Here is a 26,439-nt window from a genome sequence, read left to right as displayed (position 1 = left end):
TTTTTTACTTCTTGGTTTATATTTTCAAAATGGATTCATCATTTACTCCCAGGAACCGATTGCATTGACAATATTATTTTATTGCTAAATTGAAATATCAAATATTTTAGAAAATAATATTTAAGAAATGACTGTAATATCTTTTCTTGATAGTGTGCACCATATTTTTGTTGTTGTTTCGAATAGACAGAAAAAATATTAAAGTCATTTCTTATAATTTTATTCTAGATTCTATATTCAAGGAGTAAATCATAAATAATTGGATGACGTCACAATCAAATGACAAAATTATGTCTATGAGCTGATAAAAAAAAATTCACAGCCAATCAGAAAACTTGTTACATCCAAAATCAAATTATTTCATAATCATCCTACCAATAGCAACTTGGTATTGGCGTATTCCAGTACTGTGACTTGCTGTACCATATTCTTCAACATCCATAAATGATTCCCAATTTACGAATATATCAGAGGTTGTGGTCTGAAACTAGTGCAAGAAAGTTGGTTAGTGAACTGGTTAACATCTCCTAGAAATACGAGGCTGTTGGTGTGTTTTTTCGAACTTGATTTACAGCAATTCACTGTACAGGTTAGGCTATAATTCACGTTTTGTGAGTTGAACATTTTAACCACTATCCTTTCCTCTTTTACCCAACTTGACTTAAAGAACTAGTCTTATTTTCGGCTTTGTACTGACATGAGCAACACGACGGTATGATACAAAGGGGGGAGCAGAATAACCTCCTACCTCCGGAGTACCTGGGATTACCAACGTTTTTAGCGGTGTTTGTGTTTCTCAGTCATCTATGTTGTGTGTTTTCTACTGTTGTTTGTCTTTTTTTCATATTTCATTTTACGCCATGGCGTTGTAAGCTTATTTTCGATTATTGAGTTTGAATGTCCCTTTGTATCTTTCGCCTCTGTTTTGTTAATCATATGTTTTGCGGGACTGGTGTGCATTTGTAAGTCGGGTAAAGCATATTTAGAAAGATTCGCATACTCTGCCTGATGTAATCTAGACAATGTATCGTTAAAGTAAAACACATAGTACAAATTTGCACAATATGCACATCAAACAACGGTATGGCAAGCTTTTAACTTAAACATTATATTCCAAAATTTTTGTTTTACCTTATTTTGTGTAAGTTTAATGGTTTACTGAGATTCTAACACTGACGAGTCTTTGATGGACGAAACGTTCGTCTTGCGGACATACTTTAAATATACTATTGACTCTTATTTGTTGTCCGCCAAATTGAAAATGCCAATTATGAAAAAAAGCACAGTTTTTTTTAATGGTGTTCATGTTCTCAAGTAAATAATTGACTGCTTGAATTTCCGTTGGATTTTCGGTTTGAAGCCATATAAAGCATTGCATGCTCGTCATCGACTTACAGGTTTGAAGATCCTTTTAATATCTTCAATCTCTCTTTTACAAAATTATTGCTGGTGGTTTGAAAACTGGTCAAAATTACGGATGTCTTATTTGAATCAGAATTTGCATACTACTGAAAACTCCATTTAATTACCACTGGTTTTGTCTTGTCCAAAGCTTCAATTATAAGTGTCTTTGCCAATTTTGTGTGTCTTTAGTAGTCAACGGCATCAGAATCATATTTAACACGTCAGTCGCGCGTTTAGTCTATATAAGACTCATCAGTGAAGCTCAGATCAAAATAGTTCTTAAGCCAAACAAGTACCACTCATCTGTCCATCTTCTAGATTTGGATGTTATCAAGGTTATAATATTCAATCAATTTATGAATATAATGCACACTTATTTGCTTTAACCCAGGAAACAGCACTTTGACATGATTTATCATGGATATGGTCAAAACTATAGAATAACTGTTTACAAAACATAGAACTATTTGAAATACTCAGGTTTTCAAACTCAGGATATTAACCATAGTTGTATTTAGCAAATGTTTGAGGAAATTTGGGTTCCCAATACTTATCAACTTCATATTTTATTTGCCCATCTTATCTCTTTTGATTCGAGCTTAACTGATTGAGTCATTTGTAGACAAAACTACTGTTTGGCGTATACAATTTAAATCCTGGTATATATAATGATTTTTTTACAAAAATGACAGGTTAGCAAACTGCTTTTATTTTGGTGACAATCCACATCCGTCAAGTTAGAAACTGTCAAATTGACATTTATCTTCCTTTATTATTTAATATACCTTGTATTGAATTTCTGTAATTGGTCCAATCCAAACTTTTCCTGTTATAGGAGATGTAAGATCAACAGTGATACCATCACTGCAAACATTAATTTCCTCTAGTAGTTCTGTCCACTTCTCATGATGAATGGGTTTTGATGGAGCATGAATGCATATAGTGAAGCGTTTACCGTGTTTTAGAGGATTTTCGTCATTAAATAAAACGTTTATAAAAGCATTCTCTAAAAAAAAATCAATCTAATATGAGTTACGATAGTGATTTTATACAGTGATCTTATCAGGTGTGAAAATCAATTGTATTGGTTATTTAAATATAATTATGTATGTAAAACTATTGTTTGATATTTTCCCTGGTCAAGTGAGGCTGTTAAAATACAGGGGCCCCTAAGTATGCGACCTGGGCTACTTAGGTATTTCCATATCAGGAAATGATTGAATAAAATATTTGTTATCGTTAAAAAAAAAAAAAAAAAAAATCTCATATGATTTATCAATATTGTAAATGATATAAGAAGATGTGGTATGAGTGCTAATGAGACAACTCTCCATCCAAGTCACAATTAGGTAAAAATACGATTTCTCTATGAGTATTGTCAAAGATAAGCATACATTTTGTACATATAGAGCTCATTATCATGAAAAAGAAAACAATATAACTAAAATATAACATCACGTATCCTGCTTGAATTGAAAAACAGTTCCGATTCATATAGGGACACTATTTGAAAAAACATAATCATTTCCCTAAAAAATCTATTTTAGCAGTATAGAATAATAAACTGTAAGGGTCATATATAAAAGTAATATATAACTTTTAAAAAAAGTTAGTGCTATTAATCGATTATCAGACCGAACCATGCAGAGCAAAATGTAACTAAGCGTATTTATGTTTTTAACTTTTCTTTATCATGTAATTGGTTTTTGTTTCATAATTTAGCTTGGATCATGGGCAGGTATTCTCGGATGATTTGTTTAAATTTTTATTCCTTTTCTATCTATAAGCAGTCATCTTATTTTGTATGATTATTTGTTTATTTCCTTTATCGTATGCATGCAAATGAATTTGAGATGAACGCTTTAAGAAAACCATCAAATTCATTAAATAAAAAACAAAACAATTTCTGTAGCAATTTGTAAATATTTTACCTGTATGTCCACATGTAACAACATCCGGATGTGAACATGGATCAGATAGATGCATGCTGTTGAAATCGTTGTAGTATGTCACGGCGTCTAATGTTTTTATTTCAATTACTGCCCAAGTAAAGTCTTTATGTCGAAGTGAATGCCACACTGCACTTAAAATGTTTTTATAAGGAGTGTAATCAACGTCTTCAATATTCCATCTGCCATTTTCTTCAAGATAAATTTCTTTGCCATATCCATCTCTAATTGATCCATCTGAAAGTCATAAACATGACACAGGATTTGTATTTCTTAAATTATTTTTGTAATGTAAAGTTTATTGCTATAATAAAAAAATATTAAACTGTTTACGTTTTTTAACCAGCAAAAGTATAAAAAGAAAATCATTATTTTTGTACATACCTCCATTTAATTGTTGCTCTCCAATACCATCTACGACTTTGTTTGGAACAATGATTTGATTTCCAGCTTGAATTTTGCACTGTTTGATTTCAGCAAATGCCGTCTGCCACACACCGGCTCTATTATACCCACGTAAGGCAATAATACGACATTTTGAAAAATCCATTTGCCCCAACAAATGAATTGTAAAGTGTGACTATAAAAGATATAATTACAATGATATTTTGCCTTATTGTCTTCGTGATTTTACAAATGTTGAAATCTGTGCAAATGAACTTTTAAAGTTTTTTTTTCATGAATATGAAATTCATGCAAAATCTGTGAAACACTATGTCAAAATTATCTTTAAATTCTATATCGCCAAAACCAATACGTAGATTTTTCCTAAATAAATATTATCTACCTCAAAATTTATTATTTTCAAATTCTGTAATGAAAATAGTTGCTGTATCCATGATTGGGCTTATGTTGTAAGATGTGCATCGTTCCGAATGAGGTTGGTTAAAAATACAAATACAATGTTTTAATAACTTTCCATATCTGTTTAGTAATCATGTTTTATTTCAACGATTATGTCTGTTTCTTAAGAAAAAAAGTCACAGCTTTAGATAGTTTTCAACGTGTTTGCTAATGAGTATCATTTTCTGTTACGTTTTAAAAGAAATTACGATGGAACAAATGCATTATTTTCAATGTTTGCATTGTAAGTTGCACATCAGAAAGCTGTTGGTATAATTTCATTAGATAAGTGATGACATCATTTAGTTAACAAAATGTGTGTTTATGAATCAATATTCCGAAACCTAATCCAGAAAATAATATTAACATACAAAAGAGCTGTTTGCTGCAGTTATATTATCCGCCTTCAACCAAGAATGATATATTCCATTTGATCTATCCTGTAGATTGTATTCATAATGTGATACTACTTTTCTTGCTTCTTCTTCATCCAGAATGTCGGGATCATACATATTTGCAAATACAACTTCCATCTAAGATTAAATAAAATACCAGTATGTTTCTAACAATAAATAATGTATATATTGACAACTAAAGTTTATTCTAATGCACAATGTTATGCTTTTAGAACTGCTATCTATATGGTAAGAATCCCCAATCAGGAGCCTGTAATTCAGTGGTTGTCTTTTGTTTATGTATTACATATTTGTTTGTTAATGTACATAAATAAGGTCGTTAGTTTTCTCGTTTGTATTGTGTTACATTGTCATTTTCGGGCCTTTTATAGCTGACTATGTGGTATGGGTTTTGCTTATTATTGAAGGCCTTACGCTGACCTATATTGTTTATTTCTGTGTCATTTTGGTCTCTTGTGGAAAATTGTCTCATTGGCAATCATACCACATCTTCTTTTTTTTATTTTCTCCTCTTTTGACTTCCTAGTAACTGTTTCTATTTTATTACGGTGTTATCATTTTTTGCAAGCATGTTGTTATATTTAACTCAGGAATATGTACAAATCATAATATCAAAAATTAGCACATTTAAACAAAATAAATCAGTACGCCATATAACATCATAAACTTTCACGTTAAAATCAATTTTAAAAAAGATAGAACAAGAGTGATTCAAATGGTAAAAAAATAAACAGTACCTTATCTGTATTGTTAGTATGATTTGTATATTCAATCGATATAGGTCCGGCAACCGGTTTGTTCGGTATGATGGTAACACCACTTGTATAAAGTGCAGGAAAACAAACGTCATCTGCACAAAACTTCACTGATAATCGGTATGTTCGTCCAGGCTCAAGAGTAAGATCTCTCACGGTCAAATTATTGTATTGTTGAATGGATAAATATTGGTAGTCTATTTCATTAAAGGTGTTCCAAAATTCTGAAAATTCAAACATTCTTATAAGTTTCCATCTGAATGAACCTCACATGGTATATTAATTTCAATATTTCAGATCAACAAACATGGTGTATTCTTTCAAAATTGCAATATTGCATCCTCATACTACCTGTGTGAATTTAAGTACCTTTTTTAAACTAATTTTTCATTTTAAAAGATAGAATTATGAATTTTCTTGTCAGATTTATACATTATACAAGTTAATCCTTCAATCTATAAACATACAGCTCCAATTATGACACACCAATAAGTAGGTAGGTATATTTTTTAATTGCTTTCTAAATAAACATATATCTTTAAAATATAAAATTCAATAATACATATTTTGAAATTTTATGCAATACGCTTTTACTATCACATTTGCAATCAAGGTAAAGATTGGTACCTATTAAAACGTTCAAACCCCATGCATTTGTTTGTATCTGTACTAAGTCAGAAACTTGCTGTTTAGTGGTTGTCTTTTGTCAATGTGGTTTATTAGTGTTTCTCGTTTCTCGTTTTTTTTTAATATATATAAGACCGTTTGTTTTCCTGTTTGAATGGTTGCGAAGGCTCAAGAAGCACATAAGATCACCCCTAGTTTTTGGTGGGGTTCGTGTTACTTATTCTTTAATTTTCTATGTTATGTCATGTGTACTATTGTTTGTCAGTTTGTCTTTTTCATTTTTAGGCATGGCGTTGTCAATTTATTTTCGATTTATGAGTTTGACTGTCCCTCTGGTATATTTCGTCTCTCTTTTGAAGAACCTTATCATATAATGGTTTACTTTCACAAATTGTGACTTGGATGGAGAGTTGTCTCATGGCACTTTTGTAAATAGTTAGTGCACTTTCAGAGCACTTGCATTACTCCTGCTTGTTGAATGATCGTGATTCACAATACTTAGTATACACTTCAGGGTAGGCTTGTTTCCGTTATTTGATGTTGGATATGACTTAGTATTTTCTTTCACCAGTTACTTTCACTTTATTGCATGCTGGTTGTATTTTCATTACATCAAGGCAGACTTTTCCGTATTTGATTTAAGTTATTATTACTAGTTCTTGTGTTTTATTCAGTGTTTTATGGTATCAATATAATAAAAGTATTTACCACCAAGCCAATACCGTTCATCTATACTCCAAAACGCATGTGTTATGAATGGTATATAATCAAATGGAATTTGAAAATATGTGCTCAAAGTAGTAGTGGATACTTGAAAATCCTTGTCTACAGCACACTTTGGTCGGGTATCCTAATGAAAATAAATACAAAACATTTATACGAAATGAGTTTTTACATTTTCCCTTAAGGGCAGAACAATTGTTCATCTGTGGACGGCAGACTGTTTTACTATAACATATAGTGCATATTGTTTATTTGTTATATTTGTGTATATTTTTTCTTCATAAGATTTGCTAACTTATAATTATGCTAAGTCCATGGGCCTCTTTCACTGAATCTGCAGAATACGTTGACGATAATTTAAAAAAATGTTAATTGAATTCTTGTTTAAATTTGGTAAACGGATCACAAAGAAAAACATTCAGTTTTTGAATAACAAACATGATATGCGTAGAATCATTTTGAAATTAAAGCGACATTGAAGAGACAGTGAGTTTGAGCTAGATAAAAAAAAAACAATCCACTGTGTTGAAAGCACTGTATATGATTTGTATCAGATAATATTAAATGGAATCACAGTCACTTAAATTCAACAAAAAGTAATATTATAATTTATTTTGAATGCGATCATTGTCTGACAATTAGCTTTTTTTTAAAATGGCAATATAATTCGAAAACAGTATTGTCCTCAAGGCATAAATACTTTTGGTATTTACTGCATTTAATGCACTAAAATATTAAGTTCAAATGTTTTCTATAGTAAGGAGATATTCTCACGCCTTCTTCATACCTTATCATGATGACTTGTACTTAATGGTAAGTTGTCTGCAAAATAAAAACAATGATTTAGAATAGTTGTAACTGTGGCTAAGCTTATCCATTTGAATACGCTGTAATTAAAGTGTCATTAAACTTCATTTTCATTTAGTAGGTTCAATTTTAAACATTGATTTTGGTAGTATGCTTATACCATACCGACGTAATTATTTCTTTTATTTATTGTAGAGGATACATCTTTAATACAGATTTGGGGGGATTTAGAGCATGACATGTGGTGTCAACAATTATTAATTGTAGAGAACAGTATATTTACATTACTCTTTGATTGTTTGTATATATTAAAACTATAACAAACAAAAGACGAACTTCAAGGTATATTTAAAAAGGGGAAGTTCATAAACACTGACAACATTACACTTTAATAAACAAGGGAACGAACGGAAAACAACTCTCACAATCATGACTTGGTTAAGCCATTTACCAAAGAAAATTGTGTGTTAAACCGGGTTTTATAGTTAGCTAGACCTGAGGTCTCATTGGCGGATGGAGAGATCATTCTACATTTAAAGGAAATACATAAATTCTACGACTGTGAAAATGCTTTGTAAAAAACATATTCTGATTGCTATTTATGAAACATTTTCAATAAAATACTGCCATATATAGAAGTTAAAATCCTGAATGGTATTTTTTGTTATTAATTTATGTAAACAAAATGAAAGGTAAAACTTGCCCGTGCAGTTTTCTCCATCCATAAGTGTTAGATCTGGCAAAGACCAAGTAGGATCTACAACAGTGACACCATCTGAGGTTACAAATACTGATCCAGTTGACGTTTCAGCAAAAACTGTACTGTAGTATCGCTATAATAAATTTGAACTTTCTTTTTCCAAAACTTAAAAGATTTTTTTTAGAAGTAAATTATTTATAAATTATTAGTTTGTAACAAATCAAAGATTACGAGGTCCAATTTGTTAGCCCGCATGGGATAAAAACGACAAATCAAAGAATGCAACTTAGTATATAACTGATATAAACAATGGTGTGGAATACAAATAAACCATTGCAGGCCCTTTTGTTTTCCACATAATTAGTATCACCAAAAATTAACCGGTTCCGGGTCGAATCCGATACCAATTCCACTAGTATATAAAATGTCACCTGTTACCTATAACCATATATGTAAGTTCTGTCTCTGTCAGGTTCACTGACAAACGGCGTATTTGAGATTTCCTACACACACGGGTCATAATCATACCGAATCTTCGTCATTATACAGTGTTGACACTACTAAATTCAATCATTGCCATATTGTTTCCTATCTAACCAGTTCGACACTACAAGACGACAATACGTATACCAAATACCCAGACTTCAATTAAGACGTAAACAGTTTCCAATTTTTTAGCCGTCCTGATGTAAAACAGCGAATCAAAGAACTCAACTTTGAATATAACTTATTAAAATACCAATACTAAACATTCAGGCTAAATATACTGCTTATTCATATTTAGTTACTTTTATTCAGTCACGGACCCGCGATGTCATGGGTGTGTCCTATTATATAAATATATATACTTATAAACAATGTAGATATAGAGAGAGTGAATTATAAGAGCGAATATCTCAATTAAATTCTAGTAATTGTATATGATGATCGATTGAATTGTACACATACATCGATGTCAATATCGATTAGGTTATTATTAAGATTTCGGCATAATTTGATGTATAGATATAAGTTATACTTAGAACTAAATTGAACGATATAAAAAATATAAAACCCATACACAAAGAAACATGAAAAAAATAAAGAACACAAACAATCGTTTTCTAAATCAAATGAGGCATAATGAGACACGTATCTTTTATTACAAATACATCTGTTAGCCAACTGTAATCACGAAATGATATCTCAAATTGCTTATTCATGATTGAATCAATTTTCAAGATTGATATTTTATTTGTAGTTCACTGTCCATTTTTTTTTAATTTTCTTATTTATTTGAAAAATCGAGATCTTGATAAGAAAATTGAATCTCACTCTGACTAACAATTTTCTCTATGTACCTATATCACAGAGATATCGATCTTGCATTAACAAATCGAGTTTCATACAAACTAAATCGAAATGTTGTAGGTAAATCGGTACTTCTGTTCACGAAATTGAGGTATGTCGTTAACAGAATTAAGAAGATTTGATATATTGAAATACCTGTTTTTTTAACTTACATCTTGATAGCTCGGATTATAAATTCAGTTCACAAAAAAATTATCTCGATTTGGCTTATGCTGATGTCAATCGAACAAAATTAAATCTTGGCAAAGTTGTCAATATCTTTTACAGGCTTCCAAAATACATATTAACAGGACTAAGGTCGTCGACATATTTTAAAAACAATATTTCATAATGTCACATATCAATAAAATCTGTTTCGATACACACTTGTACATGTTGAATGTTTGTTTCGCATTGAAAATTATTTTTCAAAAATTGAAAAAAAAATATAGTATAAATAGAGGGAGAAGTGGATTAATTGCCATCATTAAACAATAAAATTTTAACACATACTATAAATGGCGTCAGAGAGAGTCCAGAAAACAGATAAATATTAATATTGCCGGTTATTTTCTTCTTTCCATCAACATCACATATTCCTGAAGCTGTTCCTAAACAGGTATAGTATGTTAAATTCAAATGTGGATGATAAAATTTCCTCCACCGAACAGCTAGATGATCTGTAATGGTGGTATAGTCAATGTCTTCTATGTCCTAAAAAAGAAAGCTAATTAATTGAATTTTAGATATGTCTAAATAGATGTATGTACAGAATCTATCCTTAACTTATATGAATATTCTAAAATCTTTTTTTTTAAACCATGAAGATTACCACATGTGGAGCAGGATCTGCTTTCCCTTCCGGAGCACCTGAGTTCACCCCTAGTTTTTGATGGGGTTCGTGTTGCTTATTATTTTAGTTTTCTATGTTGTGTCATGTGTGTGTTTTATTGTTGTCTGTTTGTCTTCTTTTATTTTTAGCCAGGCGTTTGTCAGTTTATTTTCGATTTATGAGTTTGACTGTCCCTCTGGTTTTTCGTCCCTCTTGTATGAGATACATCATATCATTGATATGTTAATTCTTATATACTTTTTGCGACAGTCATAGTTATCTTGTAATAAATGGTAACAGAAATAAAGAAACGATTATCTGGAAAACTTCTTCCTAAACACTTCTCCTTTTGTGTCTTTTACTTTATAAATAAATTCAGTGTATTTTAAAAATGCTTTTCTAAATTTTTAAATTCTAGTTCCAAGACACGAGCATAGACTTTAAATTAATCAGAATCCATTTAAATAGATTGTTCCTTCAACCCTTAAATGTTTCAGTACGGTTATAACATACGATTAAAATTGACACTGTACAAGTATGAATTTGTTAACACTGTGTCTATCTTTCATCTAACGGAAAATAGTTTTTTCGCAGGATCAAATCTTATGATTCGGAAAAGTCTAATGGTTTTAAATATACCGATTGTGACAATAGTTATCAAAGGCACTAGGATTATTATTCAATACGCAGACGCGCGTTTCGTCTACATAAGACTCATCAGTGACGCTCAGATCAAAATAGTTATAAAGCCAAACAAATATAAAGTTGAAGAGCATATGACTAAGTGTGGATGTATTTTATAAAGAGAAAACTAACTAACTTGTTTGAAACTGTTTGCTACCCTTCATAAGTCTTTTGGTTATGTTTGCCTATCGATTATTTTTGTCCTTCGCTCTCTGTTTAATATTTTCACCAAATCTCCTTTTATTCATATAATGGTTATTTGTTCATATTTTGTTTTTATGCCCCACCTACGAAAGTTGAAATCCAATCAACTTCAAACTTAGTACATATGTTCCTTAGGATATGTTCTTCCTTAATTTAATGCCAAATAAGTTTTTTACCCCAATTTCACGGTCCGTTGAACATAACAAATGATAGTGGGAGTGGGGCATCCGTGTACTGAGGACACATTCTTGTTTTTATATATCTTCACATAAGACTATACGCCATATATACCTTTACTGGAGTAAAAGCTGATGAGTTTCCTGGAACATCAATAACTAAACCTCGGGTAGGCAACAATATATCATGAATATAAGGTACAGATGACTTAGTGACGTATTGGCCGGCAAGATTTGTAGCCTTTATGGTCACGTAATAGACATGATAACCATGTAGTTTCCAGTCTAAATCCAATATATTAGTTGCAGTGCACATGTATTTTGATGAATGGACGCATGGCCCAGTTTCTCCGACTATGGAATATTGTTGTATGTCTGTAGAATACGGTGTGTGTCCTGTAATATGATTTTTTTTTATATATTAATTAGTTTTGACAGAGATTTAACAGCATAGAAAATTAGATATCAAAATAATGAATATAATGGTTTTGATATATATTATTTAAATCGCAAGGCACAAATATATTTTTATGCATTTTAGTAAATGATATATAAATTTCTCCAGCTCAGAAGATGCTACAATCATGTACTGTCACACATAGTTTCACTTTGTACTTAAATGCAATGGCATAAACACATAATTTGTATGACTGTTATGTATTATGTAAGTTTCCAAAACCCCCAGGCATTATTGCAAGCCATGTTTATCATAATTACAGATCATCGAAAAATATAGCTCCCTCTATACTTAATTAAATTGTTTCCCTTTTCTTTGAAAGTCGCACTGTTAACTGACCTATCGTTTGGTAAAAAATATTGATCTGCCTTTCAACCGAGTAACTATCTTGCCCTCAATGAAAAGCTTTTTTAGTTTGAATATCATCGATATTTTTCGTCTTTCTTTCAGTACAAAAACATAGTAAGTCCAATAAATTTACTTTTTATGACCAAAAGATAAAATATTGAACATCCGTTTGAATATTGTATCTTATATTCGAAATTGAAAAGTTTGTATTCAAAACCCATGAATAACTAACCGTTGGTATTGTCAGAATGTCCATATTCTTTTTTGTTTGTTTAATAAAGTTTTGTAAAAAAAGAAAAGAATAGGCTATATGGACCTTAATGATTTCGTCCCTTCTATAAATCTATCTTTACATTAAGGTAATAGTAAGAAATAAAATCACAAAATTTCTGAACTCCGAGGAAAACATAAAAAAAGGAAAGTCCTTAATCAAATGGCCAAATCAAAAGCTCAAACACATCAAACGAAGAGAATAAAATTACTAGCAAAGTTATCCAATAGATAATATTAATGTTACCAGTGCCAATGAGTCAACTCACCATCAAAACCATGCATCACATGTTATAACTATAGGCTAAAATACGGCCTTCAACACGATGCACAGTCTCAAACTAAACAGCAAGCTATAAAGGGCCTCAAAGTGACTAGTTAAAAATGATTCAAACAGTTTAAAAAAAAAACTGTCTTATTAATATGAAAAACGAGGATCGAGAAACACCTATGCACTACATCAACAAACCACACACACTCGAATAAGTAATAGTCCAAAGGAACAGTATTTACGTTGTTGAAAACAAAACGATACAAAAAGTTATGACAAATCTTATCTTATTCAGGCAATTCATGCTAGGGGCTAGATAAAAATAATTTACATATTATAACAAAAAGGGTTCTTTTATCTATACGCCTAACCAGTACTCTTTATCAAGAAGAAATTAACCAAATAACGTCAAACTACTGGCCTTGCATATCAAAATGAAATTTCAATGTCGATATAGTGCATGATTACATTACATTTGTCTCAACACAAACAAAAAATCAAATTCAGTTATGAAATATTCCATTGTTATCTCAGGAATAGATTACCTTAGACGTATTTGGCACAACTTTTTAGAATTTTGGATCCTCAATGCTCTTCAACTTTGTACTTGTTTGGCTTTATAACTATTTTGATATGAGCGTCACTGATGAGTCTTATGTAGACGAAACGAGCGTCTGGCGTACTAAATTATAATCCTGGTACTTTTGATAACTATTATCCATAGGTATTTTATAATCAAAACTATCTTTTTTACATATAATGTGAAAAACATTAGAAGACATGACCATTACATTCGAGGTACTAAACAGAATATGCCTTAATGTATTTTCTGTAAAAGAGTATTGTGTATTATCAAGTAGCATTTATAGAAAATGTTGTAATTTAATTTTTAATGAAAACGGATGTATTTGAACTTTGATTTTTATGACGTATTCTAATTTGACAGAAATAACCTGGTTGCTTTTAGACTTTACCTAGGCTCTTAATATTTTATATGTTCTGGCTTCCAATAATTATTACGGCTGTGGAAAAATAAAACAATGTTTTCAATATATACCTATAGCATATTCGTAGTCCAACGCAAAAGGGTTATCACTATCTTCAAAACTGGCAGCAGACCAATTTGCAATGAGGTAATTTCCTGAGACAGACAAAGCAATATCTGTTCCAACAAACTGAGGAGATGTTGTGTCCTGTATGAGCGGACCTACACTCTGTAAAATTAATACATTTTAGTTGATTAAAAATCTCATTTTTATAAATGCAAATATTCGTTTTTGATAAATGATATTAAGATCTAAAACTTCTTTATGACTTTAATATTTCAAATGTAAAAATAGGTGACAAAATCATTTCCCAAAAGTTGATATGAAAAAATTGGAAAAATGAAGCTATAGCCTTACCTGAGAACCCATTACATTAGACTTGCTTATAGACTTTATAATGATGTAGAACAACTTTCCCTCGGGAACACCAAAGTGATTTATCAAAATATGTGTATGGCGCCTTGACGACTGGAATCTCATTATATCTGGCGCAGAGCTGCCATGTACTGATGATATTCCAACTTCGTAATCATCTATAAGGACAGCATCAACAACTGGTTCCCATGTTATGTTTAACTGTAACATATATTTACACGCTATGAAAGTTGCGTTAATAAAAGCTTAAACTACACTCAAAATAAAACCTAACATTAGATTATCCGTAAGAAATCCAAGTTACTTAACATTATCGACATATGTAAAATTCATACACCTGATAAATGTATCGGATGATGTCATAAATCTGATTTGAAATTGTTTTTTAAATTCGTACTTCAATTGACCTTTTACCCTATCTTTATTTGGGTGTCACCTATGAGTATTTTTTTATATGATAGCGCGTCTGGCGTACACAATTTCAATACTGGTATTCATGATGAATTACCTTTTCTTTCATTTTGAGGAAACACTTAGGATTCATACTATTATTGAACACATTGCTATAGGAGTTATGTGTCATTTATCTAATTATGATAGCTTTGAAGATATAGCTTCCGGGGAGTTTGATTTACAATGAGATGTTATAACACAATTTTTGAAAATAAAATTCCATGTCCTAAAAATCATTCAACATTATTCAAATTGGAATATTAGCCAAGTACAGTATTACTACGTAGAAATACAATAATCTATCATACCAAATATGAAAGCTTTTAAGTAAATAATCCCAGACGGCTAGTGGGCTTTGGCTATGAAAGAACGATAAAAAATGGCTCACATATCCTATGGCGTGATGTATCGGGTAGCAAACAAAAACATACCATGTGTATACTAGGAATTACTCGAGTAACCAAGGTTGAATACGAATGAGTCTTCTCGCATACTATGTGAGCATTCACTGGTGTTTGTGATACTGGGAAAACTTCAATGGCTTCAGTCATCGGATCTGAAAACCTTTAAAATAATAACTATAACTACATAATATAATGTACATGCAAGTAAATTTATTACACTGATTTTTTATTATCTCTCTGTTTCTGTTTGTAACATTTGTAAAATGTGAAGGCTTAGTTAGCAATAACACCAGCCCCCGCCCCTCTTGTGTTAAGGCATTTTACAAGTCAGAAAAAGGACAACATATTTGTTCTAACCCAAGGAACAAGTATTCACAGTCAGGTCAGTCCTAAAATTTTTGATTTTCTGGTTCTTCAACCTCACATTTGATTTTACCCTTGAACCCTTTTTTGTTATAGCATGTAAATTATTTTTATCTAGCCCCTAGCATGAATTGCCTGAATAAGATAAGATTTGTCATAACTTTTTGTATCGTTTTCTTTTCAACAACGTAAATACTGTTCTTTTGGACTATTACTTATTCGAGTGTGTGTGGTTTGTTGATGTAGTGCATAGGTGTTTCTCGATCCTCGTTTTTCATATTAATAAGACAGTTTTTTTTAAAACTGTTCGAATCATTTTTAACTAGTCACTTTGAGGCCCTTTATAGCTTGCTGTTTAGTGTGAGACAGTGCATCGTGTTGAAGCCGTATTTTAGCCTATAGTTATAACATGTGGTGCATGGTTTTGATGGTGAGTTGACTCATTGGCACTGGTAACATTAATATTATCTATTGGATAACTTTGCTAGTAATTTTATTCTCTATGTTTATATTGTCTACTACACTCATCATTCTACTTGTGTAATTGTGTTGGTTGGGGTCATAGCGTTTTTTTCTTAATATTATGTGTTAGAAGGAAAGTTTAAAGAAAAATATGTTTCCCCGAATAATAGTGAGGATCAAATAATATCATTTGTTTGAAATCATGTTTCTGCATGTTGGTGAGAAAAATACATATTATTTTTATGTAACATAACTGAAAAATACATGAGTCCCTACAACGCATGAGTCCTATATGCATTACTACTGTAATAAACTAAAACGTACTTGCATGAGTCTGTATTATTTTCCAAGATATGTCGTTGAAGGGTTTTATCTATATACCATTCATTGCCACTACCGTCTCTAACTAAACGTGGTTTCGTTCTAGCATGCGTTACAATAACATTTTTAACTGATGGTACAAGGGTTGTTATAGTAACTCCATCCGAACAAACTGGTTTAGACATGTCATAGGCTCTATTATATGCCACCACTGTCACGTAGTATGTTCCAGGATTCGGTGCGTCATACCTGGCGAATGTGTCATAAGTGTCGTCCGTCTGAAAAAAATCATGCAAACTTGCAGAACTGGTGAAACTCAGACATTGAAAGTTACTGTCCTTTCCTAGATTTACATATTTCAGTATAACACCAGAAACTCTTCACAAAAATTTACAACAAAATGGATGATTTTCTTTCCCTTTTCCTAATTTTCCTTTTTTAGACGGTGGTATTCCTTTGGCCCCGTCTTTCGGTGTTTATGTATACCAACTCGTGCACTTTGTTCGTTTCTGCAATGACGTTTTTGATTTCAATGAGCGTAATCTATGTATGGCTAGTAGATTATAATTTTCGGGATTTCGCTGCCACGATTTACTTAAAACCTTTACTAAATCCTTTCATGGATACAAATATTTGGTCTGAAAGTTTGGCTGCATCTGCAGAAAAGTTATTCCAAACGGAACAGCAAATTCTAAATTGTACGGTGATAATGTAAACCGAGCCCTAAAATTTAAATACAATCCGGTTGAAATTATCAATCTTTTAAATAAGGTTAACGTTGTTCTAGAACGTTAACTATTCAAAACTGCATTTAAGTCTTTGATATTGTTTTTATGGGTATAAATTGTTTTTAAAATATTTGTTTCATTATTTCATTGTTTCTTGAATACAAACCAATGATTTATTTTGAAAGTTTTCTCCATTAAGACAGACTTCGGAAAATTCATACTGGTAAAATTCAACACCACTTTCATGATCGAAAAAACCTTCCCAGTGAACATCAAGACGAAGGTCCTGCTGATAGTCTACTTCTGGACTGCCATATACCCCGTCGTGCACATGTCCGGCTACTGGCGGGGTAATGTCTATTGTTATCTAAAAATTCATGACAAAGTGAAAGCTTTACACATCTAATCCCATATGTGATATCATCATTCTGAAGACTTGAAATGGAAGTTAAGCTATTTAAGAATAGTGTAACAGTTATCATAGTTTTCAATTCATAGCCTAAATGTAACAAAACCATCTCAAATTGACCAAACCTGATAGTATGTATACGTAACGTACAGTACCAACTGGTGATAAGAAATTACCGAAAAAGGCATTTGAAGTCCAATGTTGACATGTTTTCATTCTTCCCCTACCTGCACTTATGTTCTTATTGTTATCGTGCCGAATAAGTTATAAAGGCTTTTGATGGCAAGATTATGCCAAATTTACTTGATAGTAATTCAAATTGAGAACAAGTTAATTTTTTCTAGGCGCAAACCGATCGCATTAGATGTCGTTATCATTAAACTAGATGTGTCAAAGCGACACGAATGGCCCCGTCTCAAAAAGTTGAAAAATCTGCAATTTCAATAACACATGTAGACACAAACATGATGGAAGTCTCACATATCAAAAATCAGCTCAAAATCTGGAGGCGTATAGAAAAATGTCCATATTACTGATTTTCATCAATTTTCAATGTTGTAAACCCTTAGTTTTGGCAAACATTAGTGGAGCGGAACGAAACTTAAACTTGATCTGTAACTCATCATGGTTAACTCACACACCAAAAATCAGCCCAATATCTGAAGGCGTCTAGAAAAAAAACTCCGTATAATGGTTTGTTGCGGAATGACGGAATGATCGAATTTCGGAATGACGGAATGACGGACAAGGGTAAAACTATATGGCACCGACAATTTCGTTGCGGGACCATAAAAAAACAGCAGATTAAACATTTAAATATATTTTTGATGATGCGTTTGGTAATTATACCAACAACAAAAAATCGTTAATATATTTTTTTTTCATTTTCACTTGATATGATTTTGGAATCAAATTACATTTGATTTATGTATAACTCTCATTTAGACATTCACAGACAAATTTAATTTAAATCATAGAACCACTCGAACAAACAATTTTTCAACAAGAATGTGTCCCAAGAACACGTATGTCCCACTCGCACTATCATTTTCTATGATCAGTGGACCGTGAAATTGGGATAAAAATTATAATTTGGCATTGATATTAGAAAGATCATATCAAAGGTAACATGTGTACTAAGTTTCAAGTTGATAGGACTTTAACTTCATCAAAAACTACCTTGACCAAAATTTTAACCTGAAGTAGGACGAACGGACGGACGAACGAACGGACCCACAGACCAGAAAATAAGCTTGCTATTAGTACCCATACATGTAGTTATGTGGTGCAAAATTAGTATTGTTTCTGAATTTGCTACGATTCAATGTAGACCCCTTTATAAATATTTGTAAGTTCCTTAAAATTATTAAAATGTGAGTGTTTTGTGAAAGTTTGTGGTTTTTATGTTGTTTATAATTTGCCATTGTATTCATCATCTATCTTACTTCAATTGGTGTATTTTTAATAAGAACATATAAAGAAAAATGCCCAAATAAACCTTTGCATATAGTGCATTCTGAATGATGAAGTACCTTAATAGTTTTCAGTGTAGTCAATGTTGCCATGTTTGTAACGTTAACATCTATGTAATACTCTGAATCATGGACACCATTGGATCTGTTATGGACTATTCCATTGCCGTCCTCTACTGCTATATGTGGCTTTACATAAAAATGTTTGTGGTAACAACCAGTATATTTAGTACAGTAGCATGATGGTCCTCTGGTATAATCTTTGAATCTATCCTTACATTCTGCCAAAGTCTGGCATGATAAAAAAAGAAGAGAATATATCTTTGAGAAATTGTTCAGACAAAAAAATATAAAAGTTTGCTTTACAACACAATTTTTGTAAAATTTTCGCCGCGAAAGGCACGAAAGGGTTAATAAAAAATATCACTCCTTAACAAAGGTGTTGTTTTATCTATCATTTTTAATAAATAAATAACAAATAATAATGGTCGATGCCAATGATGGTGGACGTTTCGTCCCCACGGGTATCACTAGCCCAGTAGTCAGCACTTCGGTGTTGACATGAATATCAGGTATATGGTCATTTTCATAAATTTCCTGTTTACAAAAGTATGAATACAAAGTTTCGAAATACTAAGGATTTTCTTATCCCAGGCATATATTATCTAAGTCGTATTCAGCACAATTTTTTGAAATTTGTTGTCCTCAATGCTCTTTAACTTTGTACTTGTTTGGATTTATAACTATTTCGATCTGAGCGTCACTGATGAGTCTTGTGAGGACGAAACGTGCGTCTGGCGTATTTGATTATAAGTCTGGTACCTTTCATGACTATTGGATAGAATTAAAATAGAACCAGATCTAGCTCTTATGTGTGTCTGCTTTATACCAGGTCTTCTGTGGATCATGTATCATAGTGTAACAGACATTGCAACATGATCCCTTTATATTTCATTTGTACACACTAATATAATAGTTTACTTGTGACCATTTCTACATAGAAAACAAAATCCGACAAAAACTTTCTAAAACTTGATCATCCTGTCTGTAATGGATATCTTCGATTACAAATAAACCAACTCTTGAGTTGAAATGTATTAAACTATATTACCTGTGTTTCCCCTTGTCCTGGTAAATCAAGGTATCCGTGAATAATATCCGAACCCGTGAAATTATCATACAACCGCCAATTCAAATGGCTAATTCCACTGTGATAATCAAAAGCATCCCATTCAATCCTAAAAAAATACATGTTAATACATTTAGGCAGTTGATTAAATGGTAAATATTAAACATTAAACAGCATAGAGAATATAAGGATCTGAATCACTGAACTGGCAGAATTTATGCAACATTCAAATCAGTTCTAGCTTTCAAACATCAGAAATAAGATGTTGACCAGATATTATCGCAATCTGCTTGTACACATACTAAACCATTCATAGGTACAACCGCTATAGCTGATTTTCATCCCTTTCCTTTCTTGTTTATCTTCTAGGAATACTAGCAATACTATGCCATACGATTTAAGTCTAGCACATCTGCTACGTGCGAGAGTCGAACTCGGAATCTGAGTTTTTATAGGTTAGGAATACAGTAGTTCGACTACTTGGACCACTAGGCCACTGAAGCCCTCAGATGCTATAAGACATAATCAGGACACGCTAGGTCACATTCGATCAGATCGAACTAAGAAAGAGTAATTTCCTGATTTGTTAAAATGCATAAAATAGATATTTATATGATATCTTAATAAGTCGTATGAATAAATAGGATAAGTATGAACACTCAAATGAAATTATAAATACATAAAACAGTTAGATCATCATTGAAAACTCACATCATTTCTTTAAACTCTTCTACGCTGTGAACAGCGATGTTTACTCGATCACCTTTTGTCAACCATAGATTAGATATTATTGGGGGAGATGAATCTTTGTAAGCCGTCACATTCTCATCTCTGTAATTGTCAAACAAATCGAATGCCCTAACGTTAACAACAAGTTGATCCCCGTCGTCCCATGCAACATTCTGAGTGGCAGTTTCCGAATAAACACTGGGTACATGAGTTAAAGGTGATGATGACTTCAGTGATGTACCGTAAACATTATGTGCAATTTCAAATTTTACAATGCCTGTAGAAGACACAAAGGTTTAAAGTTGAAATATACTGAGTGTCAATAAAAACGCAACACTTGGTTTTTCAAAAATAAAATTTGTATTAGAAATGGTAATTTTTCAAAATAAATTGTTCTTAAAAATTAACAATTTTTACAAAAAAATCGATATCAAACAAAAATGTTTCATTGTCATTTTTTCGGCGTAATAGGTAAACGAAACATCAAATGTGGACTCATCAACTCACAGTCTTATTCAAAACTGTTACTACCCCGTGATGTAGCGCAATCTGGACAGCACCGTGGAATTAATCATCCCGGACGTTTAATGTGATCCCGAGGAATGTTATTCAACTTGTCCCGCAAAGCAAACTCAAGCTGACTTTATGATATTGGTGGTTCATCGTCTAAACCATGTCAAATCTGTTGCAAAATTTGCTCGATCGGACCAAAATCCGGCAAAAGCATGACTATTGGCCAAGGTGGGTGCCAAATGTCTATGTAACCACCACATGCACCACTGACGGTTTTCGGTACATAATGAATTACTTTTGTGGTCTACAGAATTCGATGTTTACACCAGACGGCCATTTAGATGTCACTATGGAAAGATTGTGGTGCTCTTTAACAATTTCTGCGCAAATGGTGCTTTACTGAAATTGCTCCAAAGGTTCTACCGTGACCACCATTGAACTCTCGTGACCTTTCGACAGTCATCAGAGTCGATATCGGATATGTTAAAGACCAAATGTATCGGTCTTGCTGAACGTTTCTTGCTTTTTGCACCCCGGGATATGGCTTATCATTACATGATCCATTTTGGTTGAATTTTCGGATGATTTGGGTTATTGTATTACTACGTCATTCTTCTCGTTATCGTGTTATGTGAAAGGTTTCATTGGATCATGCGAAAAAACTGCATGTTGCTGGTTGTCAGAGAGTCCTGGAATTTACTCATTTATGTTTATTGCAGTTTCTTACCAATAAAGGCGGGAAAATATATGACATTAGCCAAGCTTTAAATGACAAAATCGTGAAAATGGTGCATATGTTGAAAAGCGTCGAACTCGGTTTATGTCCGATCAAAATAACCCTTACTTCGCATTTGATCCAAAAATTACTCAACCGTAAAGTCGTCGACAATTGTCTTAAAAGTCATGTTCAACCATCTATACAAAGTTCTAATATAAATAATATAAAAATTTTAAGATTTTTTAGAAGAAAAAAAAGTGTTGCGTTTTCATAGGCACTCAGTATATTTCGCAAAAGAAAAATAAATATTTCAGAATTAAATTAGTTCACTTAATTTATTCTTAAAGATACTATTGTAAATCTGTCTGCCACAACCCAGTGCAAGTGATGTTCCGAGATCAATAGAACACTTAATTCTATTTGAGATGTGTTTCTGCAAAAATTTGAAAATTTGTCAAATAAGTTTTATTATGTTGATTTCTATGATGTTATATCTTGAGACTCTCCTGTTTGTTCTGTTTACAATTTATTTGTAGTCTTTTTTTAATTCTTTTTTTTATACTCCTCAACAAAATTGTTCTTTCGATATTTCGATGAAAACAATATCTGAACGCGTAAATGGAAATTACATTTAATGATAACATTAAGAAGCATCTCCTGAATCCAGTAAGCATCGGCAAAACAGCAGTTGATTCCAGTTACAGTGTTTTGAATACTAGTCAAATAGTAAATTTTATCAGTGCTATCTCAAATAATGCAGTGTAGAATTTGGCAGCAATAGTTTACTGCATATCAAATCTCACGAAACATTAAAAAGAACAACATAAGGTAGCAAACATATTTGTACATTTTGATCGATGTGTCACAAAATACAAAAAGAATATTTATTTTTATACTAATTGTTGTAATTTTGTAAAGGAAACTATCTCTACTTTTGTCATAATGTATTTTCTTTCTTTTCGAAAACAAGTACTTATGAATGTTATTATGTCTGTTTAAACTTCTTTTATTAAAAAATATAAAAGATATCCATATATATTTAGCAAAAGTACTGTTACCTTTGACATTTGGGACCATTGTCACGTTTCGTTTACCACTGTTGTCATCGTAGGATGCGTCAATATCATGATATGGACGAATTTTTGCAAGCCAGCTATTTTTGAAGTGGTCCGTCTTAACGAACTTATTTTTCCAATCAACATTAATTAACGGATTAGAGTAAGTAATCCAGTCTTTTCCTAAGTACTGTACAGCCTTTATAACTTTTATCTGACCCATGTCTAGATCTATTAATGTGTTGGTGTCATAAAGAAAAAAAGCTCTAGCAGTCTTATAATTGCCAGCTCTATCAAAAGCAGAAAGATGAACTGCATACATCCCTGTTTCAGCTACCTCTACTGTACTCTATTTCAAAAGATATTTAGAAAAATAATAATGATAATTAGCATTACAAACTATAAAAGGTATACACATAAGTTTTTTCTTCAAATATGGGTCGTCTAATGCGAATGGTAAAAATGTTTAAACATTACAGTATTTAAAATACGTTGTATTGATATAAATTGATAAAATGGAGATTGCGAAGAAAGAGGAGTAAAAAATCATTCGTTGAAGAAAAAATAACAAGCAATGTCAAGATGGGAAAGACATTCAGATAACAACAATCATTCAAACATCTTCTTTTTTATATTCAAAATATCATTAACTTCAATTATATAATTATTTGATATGACCATGCAGATCTTCGGTACTGGCAACAAAATACGGATAATTATCTGTTATCACATTTATAAATCATTTAAAATGAAGAGCTGTATCTTCATCGTGCAAAGTTTTAATAACAATCATTGATGAAAGTGAAATAGTAAAAAGGAATTCGCTCATAGCAGCCAGTATGTTTCAAGTTTTGTCAAAATAAGCAAATAAACATCTATGATGAATTATTCATTTGCAAGTCAATAATTCGACCTCATTCAGTCCTTAATTATACGAACTTCAGTTTAACCCCTTAGCATGAACAATGCGTGTTCAGTTATTACAAAAACAGAATGTCAACATTAAAAGTGAAATAAAAGTCAATCTTTGTTCGACTGATTCGATTCACAAAAACTCATTCTTAAACAGAAAAAAAAATGATTACCATTTATTTCTAACCTACTATATGGAATTTAAACAGGCTTTGAAAAATCCAATCGCACGAGTTCGCTATCTTTTTATATCTATATTTATGTTTAAAATCGCTTATATGACCGTCGGCATTTTTTGGAAATCAACGCGATAGATAATTAGATGGCGTCTAGACTAAAATACACACCAAACTATGAAACAAAAAGCTTTTGAGCACATATCTTGTAATTATGTTCATTTTAGCCTATCTTATAATTTGGATATTACATTTAAATATGTTATAAATCAATTATGAGAGTTTGAAACAAATCAGTGAACATGAATTTGACAGTCCTTGCCCCTTTTACTTATGGAACGTATATTCCTCATTCATAACTCTAATTATTTTTCCGGGTTTTGCTCAATTAATCAATATAAATTGCCAAAAACATATCTGGTGCAGAAAAATTCCAACCGTCAATGGCATTGTATTAACAAATCAATTGAAGTAAAAATGAAAATAATGAGTGTAATTTTTTACCAAAACCTTTTGTTTTCTAAATTATTACGATATTGATAATTAATTAGTCATATATGCGAATCCAATCTGAGTGAATTCATATATATATCGTTAAACAATGTATACTCTATTTTAGATCCGGTTGAAACAATTTAAGATCAACAGGGTTCATCTGTCTTGTAACAAAAAGAACAATATAGTAATAAGGAACGTGGTTTGGGAAAAAAAAACATCTATTCACAAGAGTTCAAATGATGAAAATATAAGCAATTATAGGTCATTATACGGCCTTTACCACTGCGAAAAAGAGCGTTTGTGTTTCACACAAAACACTTGCATCCTAGTCAACTTTAATTTTAAGGCACACTGAGGTATTTTATTGTAGATCCAAAGAAAACTGTTTAGTGTATTAAAAAACTGCAAAATATCCAGGGGACAATCAAATATCACATGTCGAAGAAAAACTATGCAAACCAATATCAAAAGGTAAAACGACGAAAAGACAATACATATTTTACAAAACACTTCACAGAAGAAAAAAAACAGATTGATCAATACAAAGTAAAACAAGGTACGTTAAAAACATGCTTTTTTCACTTTAAAATTTACTTAAGAAACGCCTTAGCGTAGCTTGGGGGTCTTAATCAAATTCCATACAATTTTTTAACACATTTTTAATTTGTCAAAATGTAGTTTGTATCATGCTTTTTTCTTAAATATAATATAACGTATTATTCACTGGGCTTATTGTCAGATTTTATATAGAGAATGCATGGAAACCCCAAATTTGTGTTATAAAAGGAAAACTACACAATCGAATCTGAGATGAAATATGAGAAGATAGCTTTAATAATATGTTTTCAGATAAAACAAACAAAAAATTGAGTCACCAAACTCGTTTTCTTGCTATATAATAAAATAGGTTAACACAAATTCACAAAATAACACTAACACATTCTATAGTAAAATTTACTTTATACAATTATTTCCACTTTCATTTTGCCATTTAGTTGAAAAACGCATTCTATTGTTTAATACAATACATTCGTAAATGTGATAAAACCTGTCATTTTCCGTATCGAAATGAAAAGTCTAACATATGAATCACCTTCCACCCTCGAAATTTGCACGTAACACTACAGATCTAGACCGACTGTTGGTATTTCCAAATCCAAAAGGGAGGAAGATACCAGAGTCACCTCAAATGGCAAGAACATACAATAAATCTAATAACATTTGCCGTTTAAACAATTAAAAATTTAATGCAAGCTACATGCAAATTCTCTGTTTGTCAAAAATTATTTCGCATGTAACCTGAAATGTTTAATAGAAAAGTATCTTTACATACCGATCGAACTTTTATGTGAGTTTGCTCATCAAAAATATCATGTATTTCTTCGATTTCATTATCAGTCGTCCCATTTCCCACTGAATGCATTTTATATACTTCAATATTAAAGTAATCAATTCCAGACAGATCATCTGACCAAATATTCCAGTGGATATTAACAACATTCTATAAAAAACAAAAGTAGACATTGATTTAACATGTATTTTTGGTAAGTTAATTTGTCCAAATGTATAAGATTATTCTATTTGTCGCAACACTGTTGACAGAGAATTTTTATCCAAACAAGTAGAAACTCTTCTGACTTGTTTTCTTTATTGGGGATGAAAATATTGTACGGGTCGTCCAGATAAAAAAAAACGTTAAAATTTCACGTCTCTACAAATGATGAAAGATATTGTACAGTTTGAAAAGTTTTCCATTTTAATAACAATACAATATACAAATATATCAAAGTTTTTAGACATGATTTGAATATACGACATTAAATTCCATATGTACTTTTTCCTATAAAGATCAAAAGCTGGGCAGCATTCTTTCCAATATTG

The 26,439-nt window shown here is 31.5% G+C and overlaps 1 protein-coding gene across 1 annotated transcript in view; it reads right to left on the bottom strand.

Annotated features, from left to right (window-relative positions):
* The window catches only part of LOC139501252 (uncharacterized), a 75,778-nt gene that overhangs the window by 21,488 nt on the left and 27,851 nt on the right, over positions 1 to 26,439 (bottom strand). The window contains exons 11-31 of the mRNA XM_071290272.1: positions 25,892 to 26,059; positions 22,976 to 23,321; positions 20,669 to 20,963; positions 19,940 to 20,066; positions 18,889 to 19,119; positions 17,114 to 17,314; positions 16,223 to 16,497; positions 15,101 to 15,233; positions 14,199 to 14,417; positions 13,853 to 14,009; positions 11,565 to 11,845; positions 10,067 to 10,267; positions 8,228 to 8,357; positions 7,505 to 7,539; positions 6,703 to 6,844; positions 5,350 to 5,591; positions 4,568 to 4,729; positions 3,738 to 3,933; positions 3,336 to 3,590; positions 2,190 to 2,410; positions 376 to 487 (exon numbers count right to left, since the gene is read on the bottom strand). Coding sequence (XP_071146373.1) covers positions 376 to 487; positions 2,190 to 2,410; positions 3,336 to 3,590; positions 3,738 to 3,933; positions 4,568 to 4,729; positions 5,350 to 5,591; positions 6,703 to 6,844; positions 7,505 to 7,539; positions 8,228 to 8,357; positions 10,067 to 10,267; positions 11,565 to 11,845; positions 13,853 to 14,009; positions 14,199 to 14,417; positions 15,101 to 15,233; positions 16,223 to 16,497; positions 17,114 to 17,314; positions 18,889 to 19,119; positions 19,940 to 20,066; positions 20,669 to 20,963; positions 22,976 to 23,321; positions 25,892 to 26,059 — 4,129 coding nt within the window. The remainder of the gene's footprint in view (positions 1 to 375; positions 488 to 2,189; positions 2,411 to 3,335; positions 3,591 to 3,737; positions 3,934 to 4,567; positions 4,730 to 5,349; positions 5,592 to 6,702; positions 6,845 to 7,504; positions 7,540 to 8,227; positions 8,358 to 10,066; positions 10,268 to 11,564; positions 11,846 to 13,852; positions 14,010 to 14,198; positions 14,418 to 15,100; positions 15,234 to 16,222; positions 16,498 to 17,113; positions 17,315 to 18,888; positions 19,120 to 19,939; positions 20,067 to 20,668; positions 20,964 to 22,975; positions 23,322 to 25,891; positions 26,060 to 26,439) is intronic.

The sequence above is a fragment of the Mytilus edulis genome, chromosome 13 (genome assembly GCF_963676685.1).
Source record: "Mytilus edulis chromosome 13, xbMytEdul2.2, whole genome shotgun sequence".
Classification (NCBI taxonomy): domain Eukaryota; kingdom Metazoa; phylum Mollusca; class Bivalvia; order Mytilida; family Mytilidae; genus Mytilus; species Mytilus edulis.
This window is presented reverse-complemented; position numbering and strand designations above follow the sequence as displayed.